Consider the following 11,393-nt stretch of genomic DNA (forward strand, 5'->3'; position numbering starts at 1 on the left):
GAATCTTCCATTCTTTAATATTTTTGATAACAAATATTCTAAGAGTATTTGTTTAAATTAATTTAATTGCAATTTTTTATTTTTTTTATCAATATGTATAAATACATTAAAACCTTTTAAATTTTTATTTTCTAATACAAATTTGTTATATTGGAAATCTTAACAAATATATCCTTTAACACAATTGTTAACAGAAGCCAAAATATCATTTTATCCGTGTTGAGTCAGATTGCAAATGACGTCCTCTAATTTATTCATTATAGGGACGGGTAGTGTCTTGTTTGTTAATTTATTATTTGTTATGTTTTGGCCAAATCTATGCATATTCGAATAAGCATTTGTTCGTACATTAGGAAGCAGCAGTGAGTGGGAGCGTTATTTCCAAGTTATATGGGATGGTGAAATAATCCTCAGATGATGATGATGATTATTATTATTATTATTATTATTATTATTATTATTATTATTATTATTATTATCACAGTTACATACACACTTACGTACTAGAAATATGTAATTTATGTCTTTTTAAATTAGTGAGACACAAAATTTTAAAAGTTGACATAAATTTATACTAAGTTTTTAGATAATTTTATCCTTAAATCAATTTATAAAATTCCTAAATCTACCCTTATTCTTACTTCATTCCTTCCCACTCTTACACTCTTATCTTCTTCATCTTTCCTCTATTCAAAAACCATTTCATTTTCCTAAATCCATGTTTCTGGAAGAATCGTTGTTGCTCTTCTACCAAAATCTACTACAAAAAAAAGTTGAATACCATTGAATTTATTGTCGAATTTAGCATCACAAAGTAGCAGCGACTTTATCAGCGCATTCGATAATAAATTCGTTGGATACAAATTTTACCGTCGGAAAAGAGAATCCGATGGTAACACTGACGGCAATAAATAGAGGAAAAAGGTAAAAAATTGGCACTACGGTTACCGTTGGATTTACGAGCGAATAAATCTGACGGTAACCTGGATTAGTGAAACACTGCATTTTGGTCACACGTGATGAGCAAAAACTAGTGCTCACATATACCAGCAAGTGCATCAGATCATTAAAATAATATCACGGTGAGTGGATATCGTTCTTACGAAGATTAAAGGATTGAACAAGCAAATATCGGATTGAATCGCTAATTAAATCGATTGAACCTGGATTAATGAGGGCAGAGACTGTGTCTTGCTTGGAACTTTGAATGCTTAAGGAGGCAGTGATGAACAAGTGTTTGATTAGGAGAAAACAATGATTGAGAGTGTGAAGCGTTTTAGAGATGTGTATTTTTCAAGAAGATTAAACCTTGTGTTTATTTATTTTGATGCACGCAAAGATTTTTTCATGACAAATCATAACTAATTGAATTCCAATTCCTTGGAAATTCATCTTTAATTAATTAATCGCCAATTCCTTGGTCAACCGATTAAGAAAAGAGGTTTAGCACAATTCTGATTTAGTTTCAAATAATATTCAAAAGTAGTTCTAGGTCAAATTGTATGTCACATATTCAAACTAGTCCTAAACAATAGAGAATTATGAGAAAGACAACGTCGCACACTTTTCAAAATACTATTCCTAGTCAAATAAAAAAGTCATAAGAGAGAGAGTTTTTAAGTTGTAATTCCGATATTAAATTTTTCAAAGTAATAAACAGAACTCAAAACAGAATTAGAATATTTTCCAATACTTCTAATCCTTTGAAGAATGAAGAACGAAAACTCAATCTTAAAAATAGATTAATACAATGCTTCAAAATAAAAAAAAACTTAGATTAATAATCCATGAAAACACAAACAGAGCTCCTAACCCCTTAAGAAATGAATTTGTGACTCATGGAGAAAGATGAAAAACAAAGATGAAAGGATGCGGCTAGGGTTCTGAGGATCCGAAGACTAGATCCTCCTCTCTTGTAAACCATGTTAATTTATTTATATCCTAGGTATACCTAAAATTAAAATTCAAAAACTAAATCTTATGAGAATAAGATAACTAATCACAATTATTCAAATCCTAACTAAAATTAAAACCAAATCAGAATCAAATCCTATCTTAATAGAATCTTCCATAACCTTTATTGTAATTGCATCTTCCAAAGGAGTGGGCCTTGGTTGGCGTTGCACTTGGGCTTGTGGCGTGGCACGCCAATCTGTCTTCTTTGAATTTGGTCATGGGCGTGTAGCATGGAGCCTTGGCGTTACACGCCAACTTGGTTGGGCTTAGAGGGTGTTTCATGCCCATGCTTGACGTTGCATGATACAGAATTTACAATATCTGCAAATTATCGGCAAGTGCACCGGATCGTACCAAGTAATACCACGGTGAGTAGGTTATCATTCCCATGAGGATTAATGGATTAAGAAAACAATGATCAATTGATTATTCTAGTTAGACAATTCATATTTGAGCGAAGAATTATTCAGTATCATAAGCTAGAATTTAAATGACTTGGTAATGAAGTAAATGAAAGCAATAAATAACTGGAATGTAAATGACTGAAATGTAAATAACTGGAAAGTAAATGACTGAAATTAGTAAAGTGCAGGAAGTAATCAATGTAAATATGTATTAATTAAAGACAAGTATAAATCAAGATAAGAAGGTAATGATAGTAAGATCATTGAAGTTTAGAGATATTGATTCTTCAGGAACACTAGATCTCAACTCTATCTCAATCATGCAATATTGATCTCTGGCAAATCATAAGTGAATCAATTCCAATTCCTTGGTAATTCAATCTCTAAACTTAATTGATTTCCAATTCCTTGATCAATTGCTCATGAGAAGAGATGAAGCACATTCCCCACACAATTCTTAAGATCTGAATTTAGTTGATTCACTATTACGTATCAAATCTAAATTTAAAACCATAAGCATTGAGAGAGAGGATCTTCAAGCTTGCGGCAATTTTTGGAGGAATTTGCGGCAGTTTTTAGCCGCCGCGAAACGGGATTCCAGCGGTTTGTTAAGCGTCGCCTATTAAGGGGTGGTTATATGATTTTGCGGCGGTTCTCATGAACAGCAGGCACAACCGCCGCAAAACCCAGAAATAGCGGCGCAATGTTTCAAGTCGGTTTATAACCGCCACTATCTGCCCAACCCAACAGTGATCCACACAAATTTACTGACGGTTTGAAACCGCTGCTATTTAACGGCCACTATTTTTTCAAATGTAATTGGCGGCGGTTTAAAACCGCCGCTATCTCCTAGTCTGTTTTTTCAAATTTCTTACGGCTATTTTGCAACCGCCGCTATTCTGGCTAAATGGCCGCAAAAATACTGTATTGTACACTGGCAATCAACCCTATTTTTAATTTGAATGTACTAGTTTTTTTTTGTTATTTTTTGAATCCTTCTTAAGATTAGTAGGTTAAATTGTTTTATATCCAAAAAAAATAAATTGCTCGGTAAACGACATTAGCAAAACCATTAATTTAATTGATATAATTATCCAAATATCAATAAAGTGTACTCCTTACTAAGAGTAAAAGTAATCAACACCAAAAAGGTGTATATCTAAAAAAAAAGGTTCCACAATCCTAAGATTTACTTTCTAATCTGTCCCTCCAACGCACTCATCCATGCGGTGACGTCTGATAGCAGCTTCCCACCTTGCCCTTGAAGTAGACATACACTCTCCATTGCCTTCATCCTTACCTTCCCAGCTGCTACTTCATCCTCCACTGCCTGTCTTTTTGTCTTCTCGACTGCTACTTCATCCTCCACTGCCTTCCTTTTTAATTTTTCGGCTGCCAACTCTGCTTGTAGTTCAAGCAGCACCCTTTGGGTCTCCTCCCTTTCAAAACCATTGCTCGGCTGATGGTAATTTATACCGAAGACTTGACTAGAAGTCGGCCCTAAACCCATGCCACGCACCTTATCCGAGTGCTCCTTTCCGAGAGCTTGAACAAGCAAATCATTCTGAGACAACAGTCTAGAGGATTCATCACTTTGCTCAATAGCCTCATTTCTTTCCTACACACATAGATAAGTAATTATAAGCATTTATTAGCTAGTCGCTAACCGCACAGACTTCCAATAAAATTTTTAAAACTAAAACATATGAGAAACAACTTTCCAATTCTCAACACATTACTTTCTCCAATAGCACGAGCTGCATCATGGATATAGGAGCCATTAGGTCTTTTGTGCGTTAAGAGATACAACTCTCCTCTACTAACTCTCCTCCCTTGTCGTTCCAACTGTACCAATAATGATGACAAAGTGAATATGTAAAAGAGGAGATGGTTCAAAAACATTCTCAAAAATAGATTACCTCTTCTTCTCCGAGCCTTGCCAAGCTTTTCAATCCGCCAGTGTGGGTGTAAAGCTGCTTTGATCGATTCTCAGCATTTTTCTTACACTTCTCCTATCATGCTATCAAATTAAGAGTTACTAGACACTAGTTCTGACTAACTCAATGTAACATAAATAGAATTTTTCTGTTATGAAATAAAAATATATTACCTTTGTCTCTTCACTATTGCGATAATCGAGAAACCATCTCCAATGGTCTGCAGTAATTCCTAGTGGACAGTTTTCAATATTTTCTTCAAGTGAAAGTTCTGAGTCGTAGCAGTGATGGTATAACTTGTTCTTCGTTTCCTTCCAAACCCTTCCTAGCATTTTTAATATTATACGCTTGATAATTCCTCTACTATCTTCATCAAAATGGAACATTTCCAGCAACAGTAAAATTAAATTATCAGTAGGGTTCAAATTATGAGTCCGGAATGGTACAAAAAAAATAAGATTTTACCTTTACACATTCATTATAGACCTTGTCCCTGATGCGAACCTTTCTCCAGTCCTTCTCGCAGATTGGGAATTTGGTGTAGTCAGATCCTAGCAGTCCCATAACGCCACTCAATATACCTGATTCATCCCCAACTGGTTGCAGTGCACTGTTAAACCTAAGTACGATCTTTCTTTCGTTAGGTGACTTTATAGCTTCCTTCATACTCAATTTGACCTGTTTGATTGTGCCATTAGATTCTGTAAATCATAGTTATTCTGTGTGAGTTACCATTGGAGCCAAGCTGTGATGACATCATAGGAAAATAGCTGAATGAAAAATAGAATTAAATAAATTCTTGTATACCAATTGTTTTAACATCCCAAAATTCAGTGGTCTTGCGTCCCTTACGCTTCTAAGCATCCGATGCAGCAAACAGGTTATCAACATGTTGCTCAAAAGAATCTACCTCATCTGCCTCTGGGTCTAAGTCTTCAGTGTCCGGCTCTGAGTTTTGAACATCATTCGTGCAAGCCTATGGAGCAGGCGGTGGTTCACTACGGGGCGGACGAAAGGGGCGTAAAGATGAGAATGCGGGGGAACCACTGCCACTGGATGCAAGAATTACGCAATCCGCTTAATGGGAAGTTGAAGCCGCATCAAATCCTACTTGAGGCTGCTGACATGCTGTGTCTAACCGGGCTTTCTTCGTGTAACGACCTATCCTGGGCATCTTTCCTGACTGGATTTGGATAAAAACAAAATGATAATAATTTAAGAAGACTAAACCAGTTACATTCGGATCAATTTGCTTGTGAACTTCCTAACAAGTAAAGATAATAGATAATTTAGTCATAATTATGAAATATATATACTAACAATTAAAGGTATTAATGAAGTGGCAAAGGTTAAAAACATATATTCTCGTAATAGATCTATATACACTGAATTGAAAGGAGAAAGCAATTAATATTTATTAATCTCTTTCTTTTAAAACCTATTGATAATAATTAATATATAGTATGAGAATAGAGGCTGAAGTTAAGGGTTAATTACATAAAAAATGATAGCACACATGAGTAAGATGCCATGTTCATTCTATACTTATATGAGGCAAAGCTACATATTGGCCAACAACCTAAAACTTGTTTGTAATTTGTATGCTAAAGTTATTATGTTTTAAGATAATTTAGGAAAAATCTATTTTAAAATAGTAGAAATTTAATAAATCATTCACCGTGATAATTAGTGAAGTCACTTATTTCTTATGATTATGATTGCTTTAAAGGATATTTTTATGATAAAATGCTTTAATGGATAATGAAACTTGGCAATTGTAAGTTTCACATAAAACTACACAGATATTACCGGTAGTGCAATGTACACCTAATATTTATAAACATATAATTGCATGCACAATTTGGTAACACTTGTCATATATGTCACACTACTTTAATCAAATTTGACTTATTCAGGTCAAATTGGTGAGAGTAGTTACTAGACTAGAAAACTTCAATCATAATTATATCTAATAACAAGGTCCTGAGTAAAAGTTATAGACTGCAAAGGAAACTATTAAATTCAAGTACAACAATTCACATTGTATGTTCGAGTGATCACTTACCAGAATTATTCTCCACCCCTATCAAGAAAATTAAGAAGCATACCAATGTCCCAAAAAAAAAAAAAATAGAAGCATACTTAATCATAACCTTCAACTCTTGCTGATGTCACAACCCACAGGAGAATCAATGGGATTGTGTTTTCCTTTCAAAGTGCAAAACATCAAGGAGATTAATTTGGTCATCACATAGTCAGTCTATGAAATCTATAAACCTTATTATTGCTAACTCCAAGGACAACAATATACATAAATTTCATCTAGGAAAAGAAGAAACACAAATTACAGATATTAAAAACGCATTCAATTCTTCCATTAAACCCCAACTCAGAATTTGCCATCACTGAATCCTACTCCCCATCAACAAGTCCTACTCCCCAACTTAGCCACTTTTTGGTTTAGAAAACTCAGTAGTTTAACAGTTTTATATGGAAACTGATCTATTTTGTTTCAATTTTGTTTAATTCTTGTGGTTCTAGATTTGATTCTTTTATTTATTCACTTTTGGTATTATCAATGCCTCTAAATCACTGAATCCTAGTATCATTGAAATTTGAGAGATGTTATGTGTACCTTAGAGTATAATTTAAGGGGTTCCATCAAGCTTAATGACTCTTTGGTTGTTAAGTATGAAAAGTTATTCTTCTGTCGAGGAAGGGACACTTACATACTAATTAGGGTAATCCCCAACATGATATTGAATGGAAGAACTAGGATATTAGTTTAATTGAATTAATTTTGACTAGAGAATGTCATCCAAGTGTTGAGTCTTTGCTTGTTTCTGTGAAATTTTCTACTAAGCTTCATACATGGTACTAGTTCTATCCACTACCTACTTCATTGAGTTCAAATGAAATAGACTTATCTAAGAATAGCAGTAACTAAAAACTCCCAACTTCTATTCATAGGCAACCATTAGCGGTAACAAAATTCAAATATACCATTAAGAAGATTAAAAACGCATTCAATAATACCATTAAACCCCAACTCAGAATTCAACCTTAACTGAACCATGCTCGCCATCAACAAATCCCACTCCCCATTAACAAACTAACTCGGCTAATAACATCAGGAGAAACTTGCATGTCAATTTTAAACTCATTATCGGCCTCAATTTTAATCACCAAATTAGCAATTAAGCACAGAGGGGGCCAGTGGTGCTTACCTGCAGCGGGAGGAGTGGATTGATGGTGAGAGAGGAACGACCGGACCTCGGGGAGAGAGAAAAGGGGCTCTAGGACACGGGCTCGCCACAGAGACAAACGTCTTTTTCGTTCCGAAGATGGAGATAGTGAAAACCAGCGAATAAGAACGGCAATATCACAGCTCCCAGCATATATGTGGAGGAGAAGAACCAGGATGATGCAAGCTTTGGAGGTGCTGGACTATATGAATGGTTTAGTAGTGGGGGAAGAATAAGGATTATGGTAGTGGCGGTGGCTTCTTTGATTTGAAAACTGGAGGAGCTGGGAATGTATATTTAAGCGGGGTCCGAAAAAAGTTATAAACAACAATAACAATAATAATAAATTTAAAGTGGTCAGGCTTTTTCAAAGAGAATGCAAATATTCAAACTAAGTAAAATTGGTCCAAAATCAAAGTATTATAATAAAAAGGTAATTAACAATATAAGCAATGTCATCACCGGAATCATTAATTCAACAAGTGAAAATATTAATTAATAATCCAAGAAATATATACTAATTTGAGATTAATCTACAACAAATTCATTGCTACTTCATCAAATTCAACATCCAAGGAGAAGATCACAATCAGTCACTGAGTTAAATTCAGTCTCAATTTTTCATAAGACAAGTCAGACTAATGATAAAAACTTGAGTCAACAGATATCATTCTCCTCTTGAGTTTTATTGAGGTCAAAGGTGAGCATTGAAGTATTGTTTCCTTTAGAGGCAACCTCATCAAAATTATCTGGCACAACGTCTTCTTCAAGCATTGAGTCTTGAACTATCTCGCCTGTTTCTTCTGGAGTTTCTTGAATCTTTTCCCGAGCTAAACCTGACGGATACACCATAGGCAATGAAGTTCTTAGAATTTACAAATTTTACAAACTAAAAACATGATTAAGCTCCATATTATAAACTTCCTGTTTGACTTATGTTCCCAAAGTTCTATAAGACCTCTTTGCATAAGAGTGAATTCCTCCCGAGACACAATTTCAAGTTCAACAATCAGACTATTCTCATAGCGATCCTGCACAAATTAAAAAAGGTGCAATCTGAAAAGGTGCATTAATTAGTAGCTAGAAGTCTTCAACGCCACTAATCAGAAGTACTTTCTATTCTTCATCAGCAACATTTCATCCTTCATGTCAACTAAAGAAGTCTTCAACGCCACTAATCGGAAGTACTTTTTATTTTTCATCAGCAACATTTCATTCTTCATGTCAACTAAAGAACATTTCAACTGGACACCATGGTAACTAATTAACTAATAAAGTTCCAAGTAAACCTTAATATGAATTTAAAATCCCAAACTAAAACAGAAATTAAAATTACAATTAAAATAAAGTATGTAATACAAATGGGAGCAATAAAAAGTGCCAACTGAGAAATTAAAATCCATTCCTTAAATTTCTAGACCAGTCTCAACAGTATGCAATAAAAGGAAGCAAATAATATGATAGCCTTGTCAAATCATATCTTCCCAAGCATTGTAAGATTCACTGAACAAAGTTAACTGACTAAATTACATCCACATCCTATTTTCCTTTTCAACTTTCTTCTTCCAAGTAATCTCCTTAGGAGGTAACCAAAAATAAAAAATAAAACAACAAACATGGAGACAAAGGAAAAGAGATGAGGTATACTAACTAAAATTGATATGATCTTGTTAGACAGATTAACAATTTACTATAACATGATCTCGCACATATTCAGATTTGAGAGTCAGATATAATAATATTTATTGTAGAAACATACATATAATTATTTACTTACCCATTTAGTACCTCATGCCACAAAAGAAAATAAGACTAGAAAATCGGTTGATAGGTCAATTGTGTTATTTAGGTAAATATCGTTTTCTTCAATTTGGTGAGAGAGTGTGATGAATAACAAATGAGAAAATCAGTGGTGGTTTACTAGAGAGATATGTATTTGTTTATTCCAAAAACATTCATTTAAAGAAACACTACTGAACTATGCAGAATAGTTAGTAACCGGCTCTATCCCCATTGATTTAAACTATTGTACCGAACTAGATGGCTAAACAAATCGCAAAAAATCCATAATTTACCTTCACCTCCTCAAGTATTTGTTGCGAAAGAAATAGGTTCGTGCTATTTATGAACCCGGAGCCGAATTTCTTGCGGTACTTTATTTCGAATATAAGCAATCCCTACAATGTTCAGAGTCTCAAATATGAAAGGCCTTTGGAAAGTGTCTTTTAATTACAGGATAATAAAACAACTGCATTGAATGTAGCAGCTTGAAATATAGTAAAAGATCCTTTTTGTGAGCTGACATAAGACATCATACCGTCCTAATTTCTCCATGCGCTATAGTAATAGCATCACCTATGTGCCTGTGTGCTGAGAATGCATCCAGCCATGACTGAACTGGCAACGTGTTGAACCACAGGTCTCTTGCGAATGATGTTGCGTGCTCCAGCAAAGAGAACAGGGAGGCCTCTTCAATCGCCTTGCAAAATAAGACGCTAGAGGCACAAAGAAAGAGGTCCCTCTCTTCTAATTTTCCTGGTAAGTCCGATTATGTCAGTGATGCATGGAAAACTTGTCTCACAACAAATTCCCTTCGGCAAGTGTACCGAATTTGTCGTCAAGTAAAAAATCACAATAGAGTGAGGTCGAATCCCACAAGGATTGATTGATCAAGCAACTTTAATTAGAGGACTGTTCTAGTTGAGCGAATCCAGAATTTGAGTTGAGAATTGCAGAAAATAAAATGGCGGGAAGGTAATTGACAGGAAAGTAAATGCTAGAATTATAGATCTGAAAGTAAATGACGGAAGGTAAATTGCAGAATTGTAAATGGGAATGGGGGAATTGCTCATTAAAGTAAATAACAGAAATTAAAGAGAATGGGTAAGATCAGAAATGGTCCACTATGTCCTTCACACATGTTATTGGGACTCAACTTTCCCAATAACGTTGAGAAGCCTCCCCCTTCCCTACGTTAGAGCCCACGTTAACTTAGTTAACATGGCTCTTTTAACGTAGGCTTGCCATCCTTCAAGAACGTTAGTGACACTTACCATTGTCACTAACGTTCCAAATTGCCCCTATTTTCCACGTTAGAGGCCACGTTAACTAGGTTAACGTGGGAGTTAACATGGCTTAATGTGTTTTGGCCAACGTTAGTGACAATGTTGAGTGTCACTAACGTTGGCTCCCCCCTCCTTCTTAACGTTAGAGGCCACGTTAACTAGGTTAACGTGGGAGTTAACATGGCTTAATGTGTTTTGGCCAACGTTAGTGACAATGTTGAGTGTCACTAACGTTGGCTCCCCCCTCCTTCTTAACGTTAGAGGCCACGTTAACTAAGTTAACGTGGGAGGTAACGTGGCTCATGGTGGCATGTGTGGCTCCTTCCAACGTTAGTGACAATGTTGGGTGTCACTAACGTTGGCGATCACCTTCTTTCTTCACGTTAGCTTCCACGTTAACTATGTTAACGTGGGAGTCAACGTGGCTCATTAGGGGCTTGTGTTCTTCCAACATTAGTGACAATGTTGGGTGTCACTAACGTTGTCGACCACTCCGTTCCTTCACGTTAGCTTCCACGTTAACTAGGTTAACGTGGGAGTTAACATGGCTTAATGTGTTTTGGCCAACGTTAGTGACAATGTTGAGTGTCACTAACGTTGGCTCCCCCCTCCTTCTTAACGTTAGAGGCCACGTTAACTAGGTTAACGTGGACTCTAACGTGGCCACTCATGATCTTGGTTCAACGTTAGTGATAATGTTAAGTGTCACTAACGTTGGCTCCATTTCTTTACTTCCACATTAGAGTTCACGTTAACTTAGTTAACGTGACTCTTAACGTGGGCAAT

General features: G+C 35.4%; 2 protein-coding genes across 8 annotated transcripts in view; both read right to left on the bottom strand.

Annotated features, from left to right (window-relative positions):
- LOC107617954 overlaps window positions 1-1,005 on the bottom strand; it is a 4,132-nt gene extending 3,127 nt beyond the window's left edge. The window contains exon 1 of the mRNA XM_021109517.1: window positions 949-1,005. Coding sequence (XP_020965176.1) covers window positions 949-1,005 — 57 coding nt within the window. The remainder of the gene's footprint in view (window positions 1-948) is intronic.
- The window catches only part of LOC107617938, an 8,772-nt gene continuing 802 nt past the window's right edge, over window positions 3,424-11,393 (bottom strand). Inside the window, exons 1-7 of one of the 7 annotated variants that reach the window (XR_001615108.2) lie at window positions 7,525-7,834; window positions 5,105-5,480; window positions 4,763-4,998; window positions 4,471-4,664; window positions 4,280-4,380; window positions 4,100-4,205; window positions 3,424-3,978 (exon numbers count right to left, since the gene is read on the bottom strand). Coding sequence is in view for 5 of the 7 variants with exons in the window: in XM_021121144.1 (XP_020976803.1) it covers window positions 3,550-3,978; window positions 4,280-4,372; window positions 4,471-4,664; window positions 4,763-4,772 (726 nt within the window). In the remaining 2 variants the exon portion in view is untranslated. Of the gene's footprint in view, window positions 3,979-4,099; window positions 4,206-4,279; window positions 4,381-4,470; window positions 4,665-4,762; window positions 4,999-5,104; window positions 5,481-7,524; window positions 7,835-11,393 lie in introns of those variants that run through there. The other 6 variants (XM_016319843.2, XR_002361075.1, XM_021121144.1 and 3 more) reach the window with 6 other exon arrangements.

The sequence above is a fragment of the Arachis ipaensis genome, chromosome B01, assembly GCF_000816755.2.
Source record: "Arachis ipaensis cultivar K30076 chromosome B01, Araip1.1, whole genome shotgun sequence".
NCBI classification, from domain to species: Eukaryota; Viridiplantae; Streptophyta; class Magnoliopsida; order Fabales; family Fabaceae; genus Arachis; species Arachis ipaensis.